At 36.7% G+C, this 24,506-nt stretch overlaps 1 protein-coding gene across 1 annotated transcript in view; it reads right to left on the bottom strand.

The window, feature by feature from the left end:
* Nucleotides 1-24,506, bottom strand: part of LOC131027216 (uncharacterized protein C630.12) — a 148,468-nt gene that overhangs the window by 34,573 nt on the left and 89,389 nt on the right. Inside the window, exons 6-8 of the mRNA XM_057957222.2 lie at nt 13,134-13,193; nt 12,935-13,035; nt 12,401-12,438 (exon numbers count right to left, since the gene is read on the bottom strand). Coding sequence (XP_057813205.2) covers nt 12,401-12,438; nt 12,935-13,035; nt 13,134-13,193 — 199 coding nt within the window. The remainder of the gene's footprint in view (nt 1-12,400; nt 12,439-12,934; nt 13,036-13,133; nt 13,194-24,506) is intronic.

Raw genomic sequence — 24,506 nt, 5'->3', positions numbered from 1 at the left:
TCATAATTCTCTATTTCCAAGTTAATGAAGGTAGTAAAGAAAATTGCAACTACAATGAGACTAATTTTTCCTCTACACCAAGGGTTTTCCAAGATAAAATCAGCATGTTGTGAGTTTAAATTTATTTCTGTTTTAAGCACAACGATTCCCTCTCTAGGTGAATCCGAACTTTCATTTGTAAGGGAAGTAGGAAAAAAATTTAAATTGTGGTTGTTTTCTAAATTCTTATATAAATAAGTTGAAGTGAAGCGCGAATGGAGGAGCTCTAAGAACTGCTGAGGAAGATGAAGAGTCATCCTCAAATGATATTCTTGGATGCTCCATTCCTTGTTAACATCAACTTTGATTAGTATACTTCACCATTCTTGGTTAGACTTTGTCTGACTCAAACTCTCTCCAATATGTAATATTTTTTGTTTTTGGTGTGAATGTTTGATGTTGTGTTAGTTAAATTACTAAGTTTATTTCAATCTTATCTTTCATTTGTGTGATTTCACAATCTTTCTAGGGTGTTTGCTGCCTCATTTTCTATGTTAATTGCCCAACTCCTTCCAAGGTTGTAGGTGAGTTAAGTTATGGTAAGTACCTCTAGTTGTCATGCTTAGCAAAGCACAAAAATCATGGAGGCTGCAAAAAATGTCAAACAGAATAGTGATAACAAAGATAGCGAGAATGAAGTGGATACCAATAATGAAAATAGAAACAAGAGAGAAGGAATTTTTGGAGGGCAGCCCTTAAGGTCCTTGAAACAAAGGTGGTGCCAGAGATTGCAGCCTTTAAAATTAACAATGGAGATAACGGATGAGGGAACTACAACATTGGTAGTGAAGAAACTAGATGAGGAGAAAATGGCAAGGCTTCATCTCTTCCTAAAATACTTTACATTAAACCAAATCTCGATATGATAGAAGTAGTTAAAAAGCTAAGTTACTAGTCCCAGGACTAGTTCAGGCTCGGCTTTGGGTTTGAGGGTTTAGTTCGTGGATTTGGTCGAAAAAAATTTGGGGTTGGGTTCCTTTTGGGTTCATACACACAAAGACATATAAAAATCAGATATATGTATTATACACACACATGCATATGCAGCAATTAATTAATTTCAAAATTCAAATATGCCACACATAGCATCTTATATTATATAATAAACAAAACCACCATAAAAATGAAAAATATTACAATGTCAATCAAACTCGAATGTCATGATTATATTAAAATTATAAAATAATAATGTTAGTGTCAACAATCAGCTATCATTGATAAACAATCATCATATGGGTCTTCCAAATTATCATCATCACCATCCATATTGGATGATGAATGTATTCATAAATTAGAATGACAAAAAGTGCCACTAGCATTGGCACTAGCACTCTCATCCTCACTAGTTGGCTCATTGTCAACATCAAGAGAAGCAAAGTGGGAAGTGGAGCCATCCAAGTCAATATGCTTTGGCTCAATATCGCACTTCCTTGTATCCCCTTCCTTTTAGCCACTTTGTGTGTAAGGAGCCACAACTTTGAATGCACATACACCAAGTCATCTGCCTCTTCTAAGTGTGGTTGATTGCACTTTACTAAGTGCATGGAGTATGTGCTCCAATTCCTCTCAAATGCAGATGAAATAGCAACCTATTATAACAAAATTAGAGAGTTACAAAATTTAAAAATTATTATTATAATATTAAAATATAAATAGAACTTAAACAATAAAAGAATTTTTTTATGAAACTTGCAATAAAATTTTGATCGCAAGAGGTTGTAGGTGTGTGATTGATTGGCCATGGAAGTACCACCAATTATAAGAATCAACCTTATATTTGTTCCAAATGCATCAACACTAAAGTCATTAAAGCTTGTAGACTCCATGAACTCGAGCCTCACTGCATCCTGCATGTCACAATCAATGAAGAGTCTACGACATGTTGCTTTGAACCCTTGACTAACTTCAACATCTCTATATGAGGCAACTCTTATTGACATAGAAAGGAGCTCAGCACTATAATATTTGGGACTCAATGCAAAGGCAAGAAGATATAGGGGAGTGGTCATTTTGTTTCATAGCTCTTCAATGATTTCGTGTAGTTGTTTTAAGAAAGCTTCGTCAAGATATTACTTTTTCACATTTATGTTGGATTTCATCTTCTCAATCATTGAGTCAATGCCATCATATATCTCACTCAAACAAAACAAAAACAAAAACAAAACTTCAAAATAAAACAAGAGAGTTCATTTGTACCAAAAAAATAGGAAACTAGAAAAAAACCTACCTCTTTTGAAAAAATATTCACCCACAATCTCCTTGGCAACAAATGAACTCTTGCAAATGAATAGGAATAGCAATCCAACCAATTTCACATTTTGGTGTATACAAAGAAAGGAAAAATTAAAATTGGAATTGCAAAAATTCTTTGCTTGGATGCATGTACCCACCAAATTCACCTCACGTTTGCCTGAGACAAACCCGCAAGTGAAATGCGAGCCCTCGGGTGGCCCCATAGGCAAACCAAATCCGAACTTGAACCCAAGACCTCCACCCAGCTATGTTACTAGTTCGCTGCCTGTAGCCCCTAGGTCCCAGTTCAATCTAGCTCAGGTTTGGCGTATGTTGATGACATGATGTGTTTTTTACGCACATGCGAACACAGAATAAAATACCATAAGTATCTTATCCTCCCTTGAACAAAATCTCTCGGATGCTGAAGATTAGCTTGAGGATCATTCGAGACGACTCCAAGGTTCATGAATGTAGGGTCACTATGTGTGGATAAGCTCATTGGTTGATGTGATTACACTGGAATCACAAGGGGACTTACATCCGAATGCCTGAATGCTTGATTTGCTGGAACTTGATCATCTAATATTTCAATTGGGTGATGCTCTTTGTCCTAGACTAACTTGAATTGAAAAAATAGCAAAAGACGAAGGATTGAGAGAATCTATTCTAATCCTAAGAATGTAGGAAGATGAGTGAATGATTAGATGGAATCCTACTGAGCGAGGTCTCACCATCAAAATGAACAGTTTGACACAAGCTCAATGCAATCTTCTAAGGACGTTTCTGAGATGTTCGAATCAATACCATCAAACTGTGATATATCCCCTATCCAAATGGTGACTGAAAACAAGGGATATTTACTGCTAAATCTGTGTATTATGCTGTTCGCTACTGTTGCGTGTTATGCGGACTGTTGTCTCAGAAGTTTTCAGTTTGGTATAGAGGTGAATCACATATTTCTCATAAATGTACAACTACAATTGACTGCAAGTGAAAGAATGATAGCTAAGAATGCATATACAATCAAATTATGATGATCTAACACCAAATTAGACTCAAAATCAGAATGTTTAGCTTGCTGACATTATGTCAAACAATTGGCATGAGTCCTCAAAAAATGGGCGTATGATGATGCAACCTCAAATTCCTCTTATTTCATATGAAGATTAAACAAATGCCTCATTGACAGTCATAAATACATGTTATAGGCAGCTAATGTAAAATTACATGGACTGTCACAATAATGTCCAAAATCAGACTTCACTACATCATTGACATTTCGTCAAACATGTGCCATACATACCTCAGACTTACAATTCAATAACCAGGTCTGTTACAATTGGTTTCAGACTTTATTTCAGACCTTATTGTGATAAGATAACCTTCTTCTACAATGATCACACGACTATCTAATTACTGCCCTAAGTCTGAAAACATTAACCTCAGAAATGAACCAAAAAGCAAGACAAATAAATGCCAAAAACCTGATTGGAAGCTGCCGAACTGAAGGAGATGGCTGAGTGATGATGCTTGATTTATTTGGTGATTTTTAGTGGTCTCTAAACATAAAATCGCCCCTACTGGAGTGTGCCGCCTAACCTCAGAAAGTTGTAGGTTGAAGGCATAAATAATATCAGCTTCTAAGGCATCATAAGTATCCTCAAAATGATCGCCTAAACAAGGCGATTTAATTCAGCTATTACCCACAAATTGATCAACCTCCAATCAGCAGTAGTGAGTGAAAATGTGAGTTCCAGGTGGTCTGATGCAAATTATGATAACCACTGATTTGAATCTGAGTGGTGGCCGAAATACCTCCAAATTGCACCTAAAAAGATAGCCCAACCCTGCTCTTCAATTTGCCTCTAACATATGTGAAGTTCGAAGTCTCCTTAGATGGCAATGAGCAAAATCGATGGATAAGGGTACAGCAGCACAGTAGTTTTCAGACTTAGCAATGATGGATCTGCCAGCTATATCCCTCCAATAGCCTTCTTAACCAAATCGGCCTCTCTTCCTTAAATGATTTGATTAGCTATGATAACCTATTCGCCATCTCTGAAAAATCTTCAAGATAATCACCATGGCTGCAATCAACTTCCTTAATAGGCTCAAATTGGAAGACTGAAAATGTCTCCCACTCTTATGCAAATTTGTCTTCAAAGAAGACTTAACAAATTAGGCACCAATGTAGATCCCATCATGAACCTACTCCCAAAAGAAGAAACTAGGGTTTCGTCCAGCCCTTCTATCCAATCTGCTGAAGGTTTGCGTCCTCAGAGATTCCACCAATGCAACGCATCAATCACTTCATCAAATCAATCTCCAATCTTCGTCCCTTTCCATCTCTTGCCCTCCTCTATTTATCTTTTTCCATAACCCATCATGAGATTCTTCTAGAAGAGGGGAGGTACACTTTATTATTTATTGACTTTAATTATTTAATTTTATACTTTAGTCACTATTTAATTAAATTAATTAAATATAAAGTCACTTTTTAATTTTTAATTTATTTAATGACTTTATAAGAAATTAATTTAATTAATTTCTCATTATTTCTCCACTTAGCCAAAAGGCTAAAATTAGGGACATTACACAAACATTGATCACCATTCATGTTAATGCATAAGCAATGAGTGTAGGACGATTCGGAGTTAAGCTCATATCATTCTAGTTGACCACACAAGGCGCACTTACAAGCAGCAAGAGGCTAGTGGTATGGATTAAGCGGATTCCACATGAATACATTCAACAACTTCTTCCATTCAATCTAATCAACATGAAAATAAATTGAGAAGTAGAACCATGAGGCTTGTTGAAATAACAAATTTCACCATAACTTCAATGAAAAGAGTATCTCATTTACAAGTCATACCAACAATTATTCCTTCTCCTAATCTACTTCTATTCTAATTGCTATTCTAATTATTAGCTATTCTCTATTTATTCTCTCACTATTAGCTATCAACTATTAGCCTTTACAAATGAAGAGCCTGAGCTTTATATAGAGAGCTCATTTACAATGAATGGCCAGGATTGGATTTCCATCAACGGCCAAGATTTTAAAATAAAAATCCTAATTAGGGTTTGTTACAACAAACTTTTCCTTAGCCAATAAGAAAATTACATTCAGAAAGTGTGGACCAATAGATATCAGGGGTAGGTGCCTCGGAGTTTGTGTCGTAACTGGTGAGCTTGATTCATTGAACTTGGATGCGTTGATGTGGACTTCATTGATTGGAGGAATGGTGACTGGAATGCCATCTGGGATGCCACTTCACTCTTGCACTTTATAGACTTGAGTTGATTCATCATGATGAAGGGATGTTGAGAGATATCTCTTGATACTCAACATTATCTAGCTCGCTCAAAGTAGTTGTGATGGGAATTATTGATGTAGCTGAATCTTTCGCACTCCTTTGATCTCTTCATGTCTCCATGGTTCAGTGAAGATTGAAATTCCTCTTGGGCACAAAGTTTCTCTTCTTGCATGGTGGTGTAGATCTCACAATTTTCCTCCTTTTTGCTTTGCAATCACCATCCTCTCCCATCTGCAAAACAAAACAAACATGATATCAAATACATAATATATAACTTTGATAGTTCTTCTTAGCTTGGTATATCTCTTGATTTTATGTGTTTCGGAGGTTTGATAATAAGATCTAGAGGAATTTGCCTTCATGAAGGAGCACTTGAAGTTGATTTTCGCTCTTAGAGAGGAGCTCGTTAAGTGTATTCCATCCTTGGTGTTCATTAAGTTTCTCCTCGCCTTCATCTTCTTCATTTCCTTGAACTTCGCTCATACCCTTCAAATTGTGAAGTTTGCTCATGTCTTAATTCTTGAAATTCATTTGTATCCCTTGGTTTGTAAAGTTGGAATTTTCCATTGAAACCCCCCTATATGAAGCTCACTTGTCTCAAACATGAAGTTAAAATTCGCTCATGAAGTTGACATTCACTCTTATTTCTCAATGTATGAATTATAACTTCGCTTCACTTCTTCAATTCATGAAGTAACATTTCACTCAAAAACCTTCTAGGATGAAGTTCGCTTCTTCACTTTAATTCATGAAGTTGTAAGATCGCTCCAAATCGGTAGTTCATGAAGTAACAACTTTGCTCCAAATCGGTGATCCATGAAGTGAAAACTTCGCTCTAAATTAGTGAAACATGAAGTTGCTTCTCTTAATTATTTCTCTTATTTATATCCAACTTCATTCTTAAAAATTGCTCCACTTAGCAAGATCATGAACTTCGCTCCTTATCCCAAACACATGAAGTAGTAAACTTCGCTCTAAAACCTCAACTCATGAAGTTCACTTCAAAACCTAAACTCATGAAGTAACAATTTCGCTCCTCCTTAGCAATTCGTGAAGTGGAGGATTTTGCTTGAAGCTTGCAGCTGCTAAAGTTATCAACATCACTCATCTCTTTTGATACATGAAGTATGAATTTCGCTCCTAGTTGCTTGAACCCGAAGTTCGCTCCTATCTCCTTGAAGTTGAAGTTGTAAAATCACTCTACTTCGCTCCTCTTGATGAGATCATGAAGTTCATTTGGCATTGAGTCCTCTTTAGGTGATTATCCTTCTCTTATTCAATTTCGCTCATGCTTATGAAATTCGCTCTCCTTGGTGTAAACATGAAATTCGCTCTCTTTCCCCAATGCATGAAGTTATCTACTTCGCTCACCTCCTTCAACTCATGAAGTAGCATTTCGCTCACCTCCTTCAATTCATGAAGTTGGGAATTTCGCTCACTTTCTTCAATGCATGAAGTAAAAAAAACCTTCGCTCATCTCCTTTTAAGTACCGAAGTTGATTTATTTCACCTATTTATATCCAACTTCACTCTCAAGATCGCTTCATTTTTCTAGATCATGAATTCCGCTCCAAAGTGCTCAAGCATGAAGTTGTCAATTTTACTTCAAAATGCAAACTCGTGAAGAAGAAACTTCTCTCTAAAGCGGTGAAACATGAAGTTCGCTCCTATCATCTCCAACATGAAGTTCACTCACCTCTCCTCCAACATGAAGTTCACTCACCTCACGTCTCCTCCAACATGAAGTTCGCTCACCTCTCCTTCAACGTGAAGTTGTTTGACAAGTTAGTCCCACTGTCAGGATTCATATATAGAATATAAAATTTGAGTATAAGTGACTTATACTTTAAGTTATATTCCAAATATATTGTCAGGATGTTTGAGAGTGGTTTCGGACCTCCAGGAGTTATAATGCAAAATCTAATTTTTGGAGGATCCTACAAATTTCCAGACTTAGTCAAATTTCAGGACACTTCAGGATCAAGATGACATTCCAGACTTCTAAGGCAAGTTCTCTCTGACCTTGATGTAAGGGACGGGACCTAGGATGACACTATGCATTCAACCAAGGTTTGATTTAGCAACTTGAAGCGTGACCGAATAGTACACAAAAACCCTAGGAATGATCTAAATAACCCCTAATCACTCAGCTAACCTGACCTCTTTCACACCTTGAGGAGATCCACCTAGCTTGATGACCTTTGAGAAACTCAATTCCTTCAATGCAAAGGCTAAGACACTAAAACGACCAACAAAATAACTAAAAGAGCTAACCCTAGAAAGCAAAAAGTGGGGGTCCCCATTTGTAACAGGGCGATGTGTGAATACCTCACAACAGGGTCCAAATATGATCCCTTGTGGGTTTAGGCAAGGTACTACCCACAACTTGTGGGTACAAAAAAAATAATTAAATTTACAAATGGCAAAATTCATTAGTTGGATGTATGTACCCACCAAATTTACCCTAATTTTGCCAAAGACAAATTTGTAGGTGAAAAGTGGTGGCCCCATCGGCAAACCAAATCTAGACCTAAACCCAATACCTTCACCCAACTACGTTACTAGTTTGCTACATGTAGCCCCTAGGTCTCAGTCTAGTCTGGCTTGGGTTTGAGTTCCAAATACGATCCCCTGTGGATTCGAGTGGGGTCCCGCCCATAGCCTGCAGATCTGTCCTGAGGCAACCAAGGTGAATCCAAGGCGAATTGAAGAGTACTCGTGTCAAACCGTCAAAATTATGACATTTTTTCTTCTTCTATGGCATCAAACCCATGCTTTTCTTTTGTAAATCATTAATCCTTTACTCCCACGTTGACCCATCAAAAGACAAACAAATGATCAATATATTGCAATGTTGGGGAGGTCGAATTGACAGAATTAAATGGAGCTACGGCTGCACAATCCACTCAACCAAAATAGAGAAAATTTTTAAATATGACATCGCAAAAGAGAGGTATGAAAGGCTAATGTTAATATTAACAAGAATTTGACCTTTGAAATTAAATGTCTATTTATTTTTTAATATTAATATTTAATCGTTTAAATAATTTATTTAATATATTTAATTATTTTTATGCATATAATTCATAGTTGTTTTGTTAGTAAATGTATTATTAATAATAAGGTTATTTAAATAAATTATTGATATTACTATTAATTAAGAAAGACTAAGAGTTATATTAATTTTTCCAAAAGGTTCGGCTTTCTGGAATTTTTTGGTTTCATGTAGGATGGTTATTTTACCACATCTATCCTGGGTTGTCAATAATGGGAAGAAAGTCCGGTTTTGGGATGAAGTCTGGAATGGGCACTCTGCCCTTTCAGCTATCCGAGACCGGTCCCCTTTGTCTGGTATTCTATCAGAGTTTTGGGGGCCATTTGTTGCAGATTATTTTGACAATGTCTCCACTGGTCCTTGTGTGATTGCGAAATGGAAGATTATCCCTCCCTTGTCGGTTGATAGTAATCTTATTCTGGCTTTTGTGGAAGAACTTCTCAAAAGACCCCTTGTTTTCCAAAATAAAGAGGACTCTTTGGTTTGGATTAAGAGTGTTGCTGGCTCTTATTCAGTTAAAGATGGTTATAATTCTTTAGTTCAGACTTCACCATCCCCTTGCTGGCCTACTAATCTTTTTTGGCATCCATCTTGTCTTCCTAAAGCAGGGGTGTTTGCTTGGCTGGCAGTCCAAGATAAGGTTCTCACTGGGATGCATTTGGACAGGCTTGGGATTACAGCTATATTTTCTTGTGTTTTTTGTGGTCATTGTATGGAATCCATGGATCATCTTTTCTTGTTTTGTCCATTTGCTTCAAAGTGTTGGTATTGGTTATTTGGCATGCTCGGTTGGTCTTCTGCGATAGGTCCCAATCTACTTTCGCATTTCATGGCCTGGCCCTTGTTGTTTTCCTCATCGTTTTATTCATCCCTTTGGGTTGTGGCCCCATCACTGGTGATTTGGAATCTTTGGCTTGAAAGAAATTCTAGAATTTTTAATCATAAAAACACCAATTTGTCTGAAGTAATTGGTAAAATTCAAACCTCCATCAGTGAGGTGGTACTTTCTTTCATTCATAAAAACTTAGATCATCTTAGTTCTTTCTCTCATTGGGATAATCAGGTTACTTCGAAATGGTCTGCACTTCATTTGATGCCTTCCCATGGGGCTGTATCAGGAGGTTTATCTTCTTTGGTTAAACGAAAATTGGCCAGATGGACTCCTCCCGCATTCCCTTCATTCAAACTTCAGTTTGATGGGGCTTCCAAGGGGAATCCGAGAAAGTCTGGTATTGGAGTAGTTATTTTTTATCATTCTTCAAAAGTCATCAAAGTTGTGGGTAAACAAATTGGGCATGGTACCAATAACATGGCTGAGTTTCAGGCTTTATCCTTTGGGCTTGATCTCGCTCTTTCATTAAACATTAAAGACATTGTTATTGAAGGCGATTCCATGGTGGTGTTTCAAGCGGTTGTAGCTAAGAAATGTCTATCTTGGCATCTTCAATATTTCTTAGATCACATTCTTCAGCAGTTAAAATGCTTTTCCACTTTTTCTATTTCGCATTGTTTTAGGGAGATCAACGTCATTGCGGATTTTTTAGCAAATAAGGTTGTTGTTGAGGGTGTTGATTTCCTGGAGGTCTCTCCCTCGGACATTCCTGCATCTTGCATGAAGATGCTTTTTTAATAGGTGGTTCTCCTTCTTGAAAACCTACTTCACTATCTATGCTTCGTTAGTATATGTAGTAAAGGTGTTGGCCTTCATGACAATTTTGTGCTATTGATATCTTATGTTAGATTTATTCATGGAGTAGGAAATTTGTTGGATTTTCCTCTATTGGTCTGAGATGCCTACTGTATTTGTACCTTCTCATGTCTCGTTGCTTTATGTGGTGATTACTTCCCTATATGGCTATAGGGGGGATGTTGTCCTGCCTTATGGCAACATTATTGTTGTAGTCATATTTGGTAGTTTCTTCGCACAAAGTCTAGGGGTAGGAGGGGTATCTTTGGTTTGGATGGTGGAATTATTCTTTCTCAGTTGAGTGGTTGGCTTTTGGTTATCTTGGTTGGCTTTTTTGAATTCCTTTTGTAAGTTTGGGATCTCTTTGGCTTATGGCAATCATTACATATTATTCAGTATCTATACGGCAGGGGTACTTGTATAATATCTGTTTGATCCTCTGTTTTTGGTAATCATTTTTTGTTGCGACTGGTTGTTTGATGCCTTTTCATCAGGCTTTCGTACCTTAAGCACTTGTTTCTCTCTTCGTTTCACTTGGCATCATGATTTATCGGTGATTCAGGGAGTTGTTCTAATGATTGGGGATATTATGGTATACGTTGGCTTTATCATTGCGGGATCAACTTCATATTAGCAGGTTTCTCTCATGATGGGATAATTATGACATGGCGATCCCGTTCTCTGTTATATTGTTGTTGGTGGGCACTTATGGCTTTCATTCAATCTTTATCTTGCTTTTCACTCTAACATCATGTTCTGTTTTCCATGGAGAATTCTTGCCAAATTCAGTGGATGGTGGCTTTTTCTAAGGAATTGGAAAGAGCAATTAAGGTGGTATTGCAGAGGGTTTCTTATTTTGATATTACTCCTTTGGTTATTGCTTTGGATTATTCTTTGGTTCGGTCTCATCCTTCTTCCTGAGGGTCTTCAATATCCTTCCCTGCTTCTTATTTGGATCTGTCTATGTTTGCTCGCCATATTTGTGATGGCAGGATCTCTTTTTCTTGGTTCTCTCATGGCTTTGAGTTTTGTTTTCTTCAGAGCTTTGGATTCTTGTGGTGTTTAGACAAGTTGGATTTTGGGGTGGTGGCACTGATTTTTGGTGGACATTCTTGACTCCATCTTCAGATTCTCCCTGTTAGACTGATTCTTACAGCTTCCTTTATATCTAATGCGGATGGCAATGTATTGCAATGTATCTGGGGGGTTGGGTATGCCTATGGGCTTTTTGTAATGGGTAGATAGGCTTATGTTTTCTTGAGCAATACTGAAGGGTTTTCTTACTGGTTCTTTCCCTTCAGTGCTCTTTGAACCAGACACATGTAAAAAATATATATAATCAATATAATTTTAGTGGTCTCATCCACTTTTATCAAAAAAAAAAAAAAATAGTTATATAAATTAAATTTTAATATTAATTTAAATATTTCATTATTAATTTTAGTAATTTATAAAATTATGTATTATAAGTTTTATTAAATATTGTATAAAGCTTATAAATATAATTATACATTAAAAATATTAAGAAATATCAAATCTGTATATTATATCTTATATTCTTGAATTTTTTTATTTTTATATGTTTTTGTATGGACGAATCTAAAATGAACCCAACCCCAAGAAAAATTGACCGAACCCACAAACCAAACCCTCAAACCTGTACCAAGACCAGTAACTTAGCCACCCAGCAGACCAGTAACACAATAACAAGCACAAGATTATTCCTAACATTGCAAAATGGAAATTAACAAAATTAGACACCATGCAGCCTGTTTTTGTATGAAACTGAGGTTGGTGCAAGCGAAATATGAGAATGTTAATGGTAAGGAATCTAAGTTTTCCTATGCTACTTGTATTTGGAGAAAGACTATAAGCCTATGGTTTCTTTTTTATCAAGCTCTAATGCAAGTATAACAAGATTAGTTAAAAACGTCTAGTATTGGAAGTTTACTAATAATTGTATAATGTAAAATAAAGAACTAAGAAATAACAATCAAAATTTAAAAGTTATAGTTCAGCATTAGTTATATAAAAGCGCTTAATCTAGGATTCTAGAGTACTTACATTATTCCTTGAATACCAGATCTTCCATTTGAAATTCTCTGGACACAACAAGACATGTCAATGCCAATCAGTTCAATGGTTGTAAAGATCAAAAGTTACATGGCTAATGAGCAACAAGCTTGTCCGAGGATCTAGAATATAAAGTTCAAAATGTAGTCCTAAGAATATGAGCTTCAGCCAGAGAAACAAAAAAAGGTGACTACATTTGACTTATTCGTCCTCTATTCATTGTTCATTAACAAGAAAGCACATCTTGCCTGATCAAGGATTTGCTCAAACAATATAAAAGAAGTCTTTTCCATTCAAATACATATATACAAACAAGTGAAAGTTTTTCCCTAGCTTTACTATTGGAGTGAAACTTTGGAGATTCGCAATCAAAGAAAAATTTCTAAATTATAATTGAAATGATCATCAGTTTAGGATCGACCAGTAAAATATTTAAGCCATCTGATTACATCCAAAGAATGAGAAGCACCCAGAAAAAGGTAACAATTATGAAATATTAAATCTGCTACAACTTTCATATAATACCTGGTTTATAATTGGTGAAGAACGATATGCACCACAAGGTGTGTCATTTGGTCTGTAAAGTGGAATGTGAGTCAAGAGAATTCTTGGGAGTGGATTTGCATCTGTAGCAATTCAACCAATTGGTTACTATCTGTGTAGTCTGTGAAAAACAACAGAACTATGCTTTCATCTGGAATATCAACCAGTAAACTTATGATACCTGCTGATATGTTTTGAATGAAGTTCCATGAACTAGAGGTAGAATTTTCATTCATAGATCCTGTAATATCAAATACACTGATCATTGTTTCCAGGCATAATATTCAAATAATAATAAAAGATTACAAGAACAATGGAAAACCACTCTAACCATTTCAAGCCCCATAATATATCAAGATCAAAATTGTTATTATTTATTACATGTATAAACATTCCTGAAACATTTTACATCCTTTATTCTTTTCTTTGCCAAAAAGGTTTTAATTTTATTTGCTAAAGCGTCAACAAGACTGGTACATTAATTATGTTCTTTATTGAAAATTACTTCTGTAAATTCCCCAATGATAAGGACTCCTTCAATTTCCCATCCTATACTTTTCCAAAGTTACAGATCCAAGGCATATTTATACTCATTTCTCTTCAAACAAGATGTTTGTTGTAGATGCATCTTAAGTATATTCTACCTTGATTTAATCCCTCCCCAATTTTGGGTATTTGTAACTCCCCATCCTCAAATCTCCTTATGATGTAATCATCTTCTGCTAGTACGCTATTACGATATTATCGCAAATTGAGAAACTTGAACTACATATATACTTGTCTTCACCCCAAATAGGGGGGATCATTACTATTAAAAGGAAAGTAGAAAGAGATTAGAAATTATTTATTTTTCTTGCTCGAACTCTTCTTCATGTTGACCTAGATCTATGCAATTATTCCATGTTGTTATGTTTGTTGATCTTTAATCTCTTGATCAACTATCTAGGATAAGCCCAACTTTGAACTTGTAACTTTTCATACTGCTAGAAGTAAGTATTTAACAGCAGTGTTAAATTAACATTCCAGCTCATGAATTTCACTATCTCCTCATTGCTAACATACTCCAAGTCCCCCTTCTTTGCCAAAGTACCAGATTGAAAAGAAAACAAATGGGCACTGTTGTGAGGTATTCACACATTGCCCGACCCCCACTTTTTCGCTTTCTAGGTTGGTCATCTTAGCTTAGTTGGTAGTCGTGTCTTTGCTATTAGCATTTTCATTAGAGATGTATAGACGCTTAAAATGGCTAGGAGTCAGGTGAATAGCCCTATGTGAAATGTGAAGTAAGTGAGTAAGTTTGTAGGGTTTGCATGTCATGCCGGTTAATCAGGAGTCTAGCTAAAGAGTTGAATAAAATTGCTAATAGTGTCAATCCAAGAGTTCAAGGTTGTAGGTAAGCTCCAATTGTTTTAATTTTCCCTTGAGTCTTTTGCTTAAGAATTGGTGTAAGTATGAGTTTGAGGCTTGAGCAATTGATTGAATGGAAATCTTGTGCAATAAAGTGATTAATAAGCTCATTTGTAATCCACCTCATCTCTAAGTCTTCTCTAGGTTTTAACTTCATGACTCACACTTTTGGAGCGAACTTCATGTTTGAAGGATATGGAGCGAACTTCATGCTTGAAAGATTTGGAATGAGCTTCTTCATGTTGGAAATGGAACAATGAGGTAAATTGCATACTTCATGATCAAACACTCAAGAGAAAGCTTCATGAGTTCACCTTTTGAAGCGAAATTCTCAACTTCAGGAGTTGCCATTTTGAAGCGAACTTCATAAGTTGGGGTATTGGAGCGAATTTCACCTTCAAGGCTTCACAAGCGAAATGGAAGAAAGGGGATGAAAGAAATTTGGAATCACTCACTTCATGTTGAAGCAAATGCAAGCGAACTTCATGACTTCATGTTTTGGAGCGAACTTCATGACTTTGTGTTTTGGAGCGAACTTCATGACTTTGTGTTTTGGAGCGAGCTTCATGACTTTGTAGTTTGGAGCGAACTTCATGATTTCACCCCTTGGAGCGAAGTTGAACTTCATGAGTTGGGCTTTGGGAGCGAAATTCATGAATAAAGAGATTGGGCCGATTTACATCTTCAAGTCTTCATGAGTAACGTTGGGAATAAAAGGATGAAGCAAATTAGACAACATGAACTTCATGAGTTGCCATATTGAAGTGAAATTCCAACCTCATGACTTTGCACTTTGGAGCGAAATTTATACTTCATGAGTTGGGTTTTGCAAGCGAACTTCATGATCTCACAAGTTGGAGCGAATTTCACACATGAAGCAACTTCATGAGTTAAAGAATTGGAGCGAACTTCAGGTTTGAGAGTTTTGGAGCAGATTTCATGTTTGGAAAAGACCAGCAAGCCTAGCAAGCAAGACAATGGAAATGAGACTTCATGTGCATACCCCTTAGATCAAAATTTACAACTTCATTTGGAGCAGATTTTTGCAACTTCATGAGTTGCCATCTTGGAGCGAATTTCACTTTTGAGAAAACTTCATGAGTTGGAGTATTGGAGCGGATTTTGCAACTTCATGAGTTGGAGTATTGGAGCGGATTTTGTAACTTCATGAGTTGGAGTATTGCAGCGAACTTCATGTTTGAGTGATTAGGAGCGAACTTCATGTTTTGAGGAAATGGAGCGAATTTCACACAAGCAAACTTCATACAAATGAACTTCGTGAGTTAGAGATCATGAGCAAATTTCATAAGATTGGAGAGGGAGAACAAACTTGATGAGCAAGATGAAAGAAACAAACTTCATGTGCACACCAATTAGAGCGACCTTCATCCTCAAAGGCTTCATGAGTGAATATCAACATCATGAATCAAGCTACATAAGCGAATTTTAACTTCATGTTTGAGATAAGCAAACTTCATGTAGAGAGCTTCAAGAGCAAATTTCTACTTCCTAACCCAAGGTATATGAGCGATTTTTACATTTTGAGGACGAATGAACTTCATAAAATGGTGTATAAGAGCGAACTTCATGAACTCACCCGCATGAGTGAATATTATGATTTGATCTACATTAGCAACTTCATAATCTCAGTAAGGTGAGCGACTTCAAAAGTCAAGGTATATGAGCGAGGTTCAAGAAAATGAATGGAATTGAGTTCAAAGACAAGTCAAGCACAACTTTATGAATATCAAGGGTGAAGTAAACTTCAAGAGCTCCTCTCCACAAGCAAAAAGCAACTTCAAGTGTTGCTTCATGATGACGAATCCTCTTTATATGCTTTAATTAAACCTATATATCAAGTGTATTTAATACTTGCTTGTTTGTTTTGCAGGAAATAAAGAAAGAAATAAGGAGATCACACAGAAAACATTCAACGACATGAAGGGAGTCACAAGAGGAGGAGTTTGAAATTCCGAAGGAGAGAGACAATGGTGAGATCAGAAGGTCATCAATACTTCAAAACTAAGATTTATACCTTGCACTTCCATGATCAAGGCATTCGAGAAGCAAATAGTTTCAGAAGAGTTAATCAAAGTTTGCTTCTCATCATCATCATCATCATCATCATCATATTGAGCAACTGGATAATGTTGAGTATCAAGAGATATCTCTCAACATCTCTTCATGATGATGAATCAAATCAAGTCTACAAAGTGCAAGTTGGAGGTAGCGTCCCAATCATCATCTCAGTCAATATCTCTACCAATCAGGGAACGTCTACCTCAGCATGTCTTGATTCAATGAATCAAGCTCACCAGTGATGGCACAAACTCTAAGGCACCTACCCCTGATATCTATTGGTCCACATTCTCTGAATGCAATTTTCTCATTGGCTCAAGAGAGTTTGTTGTAACAAACCTGTTGATGTGTTTTTTATGCACATGCAAACACAAAATAAAATACCATAAGTATCTTATCCTCCTTGAACAAAATGTCTCAAATGTTGAAGATTAGCTTAAGGATCATTTGAGAAGACTCCAAGGTTCATGAATGTAGGGTCACTACGTGTGGATAAGCTCAATTGGTTGATGTGATTATGCTGGAATCACAACGGGACTTACATTCGAATGCCCGAATGCTTGATTCGCTAGAACTCGATCATCTGATGTTATAATGTGGTGATGCTCTTTGTCCTAGACTAACTTGAATTGAAAAAAAGGGGCAAAAGGAAAGGGTTAAGAGAATCTATTCTAAGACCTAGAATGTAAGAACATGGATGAATGACTATATGGAATCCTACCGAGCGAGGTCTCACCATCAATTTGAACAATTTGACACAAGCTCAGTGCGATCTTCTAAGGATATTTCAAAGATATTCGAATCAATACCATCAAACATTGATCACCATTCAAGTTAATGCATAAGCAATGAATATAGAACAATTCGAAGTTAATCTCATATCACTCCATTTGACCACACAAGGCGCACTTACAAGCAGCAAGAGACTAGTGGTATGGATTAGACGGATTCCAAATGAATACATTCAACAAATTCCTCCACTCAATCTAATTAACATGATAATAATTGAGAAGTAGAATCATGAGGCTTGTTGAAATAAACAATTTCACCATAACTTCAATGAAAGAGTATCTCATTTACAAGTCATACCAACAATTCTTCCTTCTAATCTACTTCTATTCTAATTGTTATTCTTCTATTATTCTATTCTACTAACTATTCTCCAACTATTCACTAATAGCTATTAGCCCACTATTCACTATTAACTATTAGCCTTTACAAATGAAGAGCCTGAGCTTTTATAGAGAGCTCATTTACAATGAATGGCCATGATCGATTCTCCATCAATGGCCAGGATTCTACAATGAAAACCCTAATTAGGGTTTGTTACAACAAACTTTTCCTTAGCCAATGAGAAAATTACATTCAGATAGTGTGGACCAATAGATATCAGGGGTAGGTGCCTCGGAGTTTGTGCCATCACTGGTGAGCTTGATTCATTGAACTTGGATGCATCGATGTGGACTTCATTGACTGGAGGAAAGGTGACTGGAACGCCATCTGGGATGCCACTTCACTCTTGCACTTTGTAGACTTGAGTTGATTCATCATGATGAAGGGATGTTGAGAGGTATATCTTGATACTCAACATTTATCTAGCTCACTCAAAGTAGTTGTGATGGGAATTATTGATGTAGCTGAATCTTTGCTTGCTTGCTTTTGAGTGATTGTGTAACTTCTCTTTCATACTCCTTTGATCTCTTCATGTCTCCATGGTGCGGTGAAGGTTGAAATTCCTCTTGGGCATGAAGTTTCTCCTCTTGCATGGTGGTGTAGGTCTTACAATTTGCCTTCTTTTTGCTTTGCAATCACCATCCCCTCCCATCTGCAAAACAAAAATAAACATGATATCAAATACAAATATATAACTTTTATAGTTCTTCTTAGCTTGATATATCCCTTGATTTTATGTGTTTTGCAGGTTTGATAAGAAGATCTAGAGGAATTCGTCTTCACAAAGGAGCTTCTTGAAGTTGATTTTCGCTCTTAGAGAGGAACTCTTTAAGTGTATTCCATCCTTGGTGTTCATTAAGCTTTCCTCGCCTTAATCTTCTTCATTTTCTTGAACTTAGCTCATACCCTTCAAATTATGAAGTTTTCTCATGTAGGTCAAATCATGAAGTTTACTCTTACATGTTGAGTTTGTGAAGCTCATGAAGTTGAGATTTGCTTGTGTAGGCTTGAAGATGAAGATTGCTCTAGATGGTGTACTTGCAACTTGTTTCAATCGCCTTGCTTATTCATGAATTTCGCTCCAATCTTCTAAGTCATGAAGTTTACCATTGTAGAAAATTCTCCCCAAACCTTGAACTTATGAAGTTCGCTCCCATCCTACAACTCATGAAGTAGTAAAATCTTTTCAAACCAGCAGCTCATGAAGTTGCAAAATCCACTCCAAAGGGGGTGCACTTGAAGTTTGTTTCTCTTATCTTGCTCATCAAATTTGTTCTTCCTCTCCAAACTATGAAATTCACTCATGATCTCAAACTCACGAAGTTCATTGTGCTTGTGTGAAATCCACTCCATTCCCTCTAGACATGAAGTTCGCTCTTAATCCCTTAAACATGAAGTTGCAAACTTCGCTTCAAACATCTTGAACCTAAAGTTCGCTCCAAAAGCTTCAAACCTAAAGTATGAACTTCGCTCCTATCACTCAACTACCGAAGTAAGAACTTTGCTCCAATGTGTCTTAGCATGAAGTAGAAATTTCGCTTGCAACTGCTGAAGTAGGGAATTTCGCTCCTAAAGGTGAACTCCTGAAGTTATCTCAGACCTGAAGTTCGCTCCAAAATAGTAAATCATGAAGTTTGCTCTAACATCCCAACTCATGAAGTAGGTCATCCGCTCCACTATGCAAGTCATGAAGTTAGGAACTTCACTCTAAAAGCCTCCAACATGAAGTTCGCTCCAAAGGGCTCCAACATGAAGTTCAACTTCGCTCCAAAACAGCAGTTCATGAAGTTAGGAACTTCGCTTTAATCATTCAATTCATGAAATATGAATTTCACTTCAAAGGCTTAAGTCATGAAGATGTTGAATCTCACTCTCATCCAACTTGTGAAATTCACTTGAGAAGTGCAACTCATGAAGCAATGATTTTGCTCCAAAACCTTTGAACCTGAAGTTTGCTCCAATCTCCTTGAAGCTGAAGTTGTAAAATCGCTCTACTTCGCTCCTCTTGGTGAGATCATGAAGTTCATTTGGCATGTGTCTTCTTAAGGCGATCATCCTTCTTCTTTTATTCAATTTCGCTCATGTTTGTGTTTGTTCATAAATGAAATTCGCTCCTCTTGGTGAGATCATTAAGTTCGCTCTCCTTGGTGAGATCATGAAGTTCGCTCTTTGCTCCATTGCCTCAGCTACTAAAGTTATCAACTTCGCTCACCTCTTGCAACACCCGAAGCTATCAACTTCGCTCACCTCTTGCAACTCCCGAAGTTATCAACTTCGCTCCTCTTGGTCAAGTCATGAAGTTGTTTGACAAGTTAGCCTCTCCGTCAGGATTCATATATGGAATATAACATTTTAAGTATATATTTTCAGGATGTTTGAGAGTGGTTTCAGACCTCCAGGAGTTATAATGCAAAATCTAGTTTTTGGAAGATCCTTCAAATTTCCAAACTTGGTCAAATTTCAGGCCATTTCAGGATCAGGATGACATTCTAGACTTCTAAGGCGAGTTCGCTCTAACCTTGATGTAAGGGACGGGACCTAGGAGGACACTATGCATTCAACCAAGGTTTGATTAAGCAACTTGAAGCGTGACCAGATAATACACAAAAACCCTAGGAATGATCTAAATAACCCCTAATCACTCAACTGACCTGACCTCCTGGCCATTTAAGCACCTATATATCTCTAATGCAAAGGCTAATAGCAAAAGACACGATTACTAACTAAGCTAAGACGACCAACCCAAAAAGCGAAAAAGTGGGGGTCCCCATTTGCAATGGGGCAATGTGTGAGTACCTCACAACAAAACCCTAATTAGGGTTTCCATTGTAAAATCTTGGCCATTGATGGAGATTCAATCCTGGCCATTCATTGTAAATGAGCTCTCTATAAACGCTCAAACTCTTCAGTTGTAAAGGTTAATAGTCAGCAAATAATAGTTGGCTAATAGTGAGTAGAATAGTGAATAGCTAGAATAGCAATTAGAATAGAATTTAGATTAGGAGAAGGCAAAGATTGTTGCCAAACCTTGTTGTAGAGAACAATTGATTTCATTGAAGTTATAGTGAATTTGATTTGTTGCTTCAACAACTCGCATGGTCTTTACTTCTTGATTTACTTTCATGTTAATTAGATTGAATGGAGGAATTTGTTGAATACATTCATGTGGAATCCGTTTATTCCATACCACTAGCCTCTTGCTGATTGTAAGTGTGCCTTGCGTAGTCAACTAGAGTGATATGAGCTTAACTACAAATTGTTATACGTCCATTGCTTATGCATTAACTTGAATGGTGATCAATGTTCGATGGTAATGATTTGAATATCTTTGAATGGTCCTTAGAAGATTGCACTAAGCTTGTGTCAAGTTGTTCAAGTTGATGGTGAGACCTCGCTTAGTAGGATTCCACCAAGTCATTCATCTATATTCTTACATTCTAGGTCCTAGAATAGACTCTCTCAACCCTTTCCTTTTGCCCTTTTTTCCAATTCAAAATAGTTTAGGATCAAAAAGCATCACCGTATTGTAATATCAGATGACCTAAGTTCCAGCAAATCAAGCATTCGAATGTAAGCCCCCTTGTGATTCCAACATAATCACATCAAACCAACGAGCTTATCCACACGTAGTGACCCTACATTCATGAACCTTGGAGTCTTCTCAAGTGATCCTTAAGCTAATCTTCAGCATTTGAGAGATTTTGTTCAAGAGAGGATAAGATAATTTTGGGTATTTTATTCTGTGTTCGCATGTGCCTAAAAAACACATCAACAGGTACTAATCTTGATTGTTTCTCTAATTGAAATTAAGCAAAACAAATATTAGATTCAACTACAACATAGTACATTTTATCTTTGACTTGGGATGAAACCAAATTAACTATCCATCTCAGCTTTTGTAATGTCCCATTTTTTGATCATTCATGCAAATGTGTTAGCTCCAATTTTCTTGGAGGGAGAGATCCTTATCAATTTGGAGTTGGTTATTGATAGTGAATTCTGGAGATCATATTGAGTCCATTGTTTCTTTTCGAGAGCAATTTAGTCATTTTTGGTGCGCTCCAAACATCTTGGAGGAAAATGCTATTTTTTGAAACGGTCTATTTTTAGTAAGTTGGATCTCCAATGAGCTCCTAAGTTCATTGGCGCTTTCAGTTTTCAGTTCTGGACCTTTTCGACAATTTCTGTACTTCCAGCTGGTTGTGAAGGAAATATTTAATAATTAAAAAATTAATTGTAAGTTGTCAGAAAAGCATATTAAAAGATGACTTAAATTAATTATTTTTTAAAGTGAATTTAGTGCCAAAAATATTAAATAATTAAATAAAGTCACTAATAAGGAGCAATAAGGATTAATATTTTAATAGGTGACTTAAATTATAATTTCCGGAAAGTTCTTGAGAGGATTATAAAAAGGGCTAAAGGGTCTCATTTGAGGCATTTTGGATTTTGATATTTGCTAAGAAACCACAGTTGTGGAGATTGAACAGGTTTGTTCAATTACAACCCTAGGACGGAAACCCTACGATGAAGACTGCGATCGGTGGTGAAAGATCCTCCCTATCCAATATGGTGAAATCCATTAAGGGTTTCAGTTTCCACGGAAAAATTTATAGATGATTTGAACGATCAAAATGCAAATTGTGAAGTCTTGCAAGCCAGACAATTTGATGAATATTGTATAAATTTTTCCAGCATTTGACGTCATCCTTGAATATTGAAGTTGGGCAATTGGGAAGTTTTATTATCGACCACTAATCTTTCTATGAATGGGGTGTGGGAGTTAGGACTGATTGGAGGCGATTTTTCTAAGTTTCTTGGCCGACATTGTTTACTTGGTTGGACATTAGACTAAAGGAGCAGGTTGAAGAACTTGAGTCAGCTATCGGAGGTATCTGGAAGATATTGTTAGTCATCCATCCTTCGTTGGAGGTTGTTGGATATTGTAGGGTCGAAATGTCCTTTTTGCCTAGGTGTGGGAGGTTGCTCGCATGAGGATCATCTACAACATTAACATCTTTTGGGGCCAGTTTGAGGCATTGAGTTCAGACTATTGAGGTCAACTTTGTTGGTTGAAAATTTTGTGCACTTGGGGGAAATATACAAAATTGTGGTTTCAACCACAGCACACGAGTAAAAACTCTCCTAATTAAGGGAAGGCTCCCCCTATCTAACTAAAACTGAAATAAAAACAGGATGGGACAGCAGTCTTCCTTCTTTTTTCAAGAAAGACAATATCCTTTTCTCTTCACAGAAAAGGATAGCGATTGAAAACGAACAACAGTAACTACTTTCAAGTGAAATGAGAGAAAGGAAATGAAGTTTCCTGAAAGCGCAAAGACTTCCGTCACTTCCTTCGGGACGGGACAGCAATATCAAGTTCAAAGACTTTACTATTGGAAGTCCTATCTACCCTTTGCTATACTAAATTTTACAACGAATAAAAGATAACAGCTCAAAGACTGAAATAATCTATTCTTTTAACACAAAGACAAGAACTAATGCAAGCTCAAAGACTTGCTGCTATTTCTTATCAAACAGTAATTTTTCCTCAAGAATAGACGCAAGCTCAAAGACTTGCTGCTCCTTCAAGAGGGTTTCCTATTTTAATTAATCTTCTCTACTTGCAGCTCAAAGACTTCAAATCAGATTGAACTAAGCTCCTTTAGAAACACTTTGCATAGAAAAAATAAAAAGATTCAAACTCAAACATGTAGTTCAAAGACTCAAAACTTGAGTAATCCTTCTTTATTATTCTTCAAAAACTTTCAATCCACATACATAAGCTCAAAGACTTCTTGCTGTAAATTTGGCAGAGTTTTTGCTTGCTTTCCAAAAGATATATTTACAATGGACCTCTCAAGTATTTATAGAAGAGGAGCCTTGAGAAAAAGGTGGGAGGATCCTAACTAACTTGAGAGATTCTCTCAACCACCAAGACTCCTTCAATAAATAACTGAGACTTCATTAATTAACTAAGAGTTACTCTAACTAACTAAGACTTATTCCAACTACAATCCTAATCGGACATAACTTGTAGTTGCCTTACATGTAATTAAAAAAGTACAAGTAATGTGTAACTTGTATTTTACAAAAATTACTTTTACATGTAACTTGTCAAAACGAAATTACAACTAAAGATTACAAAAGAGAGAAAATTCAACTAAGTGTTGAAAAACACTTAAGTTGCCTTTTGTGAAGACATGAATCCTTGAAATTTCCTAATGCTCACTTGTAGTTCCTCGGGATTCGGTTCATGGGTGTTCTTAGCAACAACCATAGTCTTCACAATAGTGTCGTGACAACGGAGGAGGGCAGAATTGTCTTTATCCAGGATAGACTGGATCTCACGCAGAAAGGCTTGGTGTTTCATCAATGCTTGAATTGAAGATGCCGAGAATTGTTCACTCCTCCATTCATTATGAATCCTCATCTGTAAATCAGCAAGAACTTCTTCTTCTGGAATCAGCTCTCCATCCTGACTTACTATATTGCAAGAGGCCCTTTCACAATGTGAGACAATACCTTGATAGACTTCATCCCGGAATCTCCTTGCATCACTGATCTCCTCAATGAGGGATTTAAGAACAAGGGTTTTGTTTTCCATAAGTTCCTCAAATTCCAAGTACATGACCCTGGAAGAGATGATGGCGTGATCCTGCAAAATACTCAGCTGTTGTTGGGGCATAGTACGCCAAATTGCCAGACTTTTCTCAACACTTTCCAGATTCTTTTTGAAAGTGTTAGAAGTCTGATCCAATTTCTCCTCAATGGTTTCTAGCGTAGACATTATTTGAAAAGTGTCTTTTACCACTTGCATACATTGATCATGAAGCTGATCAATCCAGGAATCCAGTGCTTGTACTTTTTGAGCAGCCCTTTCCACTCCACGAAT

Source organism: Cryptomeria japonica, chromosome 2 (genome assembly GCF_030272615.1).
Source record: "Cryptomeria japonica chromosome 2, Sugi_1.0, whole genome shotgun sequence".
NCBI lineage: Eukaryota > Viridiplantae > Streptophyta > Pinopsida > Cupressales > Cupressaceae > Cryptomeria > Cryptomeria japonica.
This window is presented reverse-complemented; position numbering and strand designations above follow the sequence as displayed.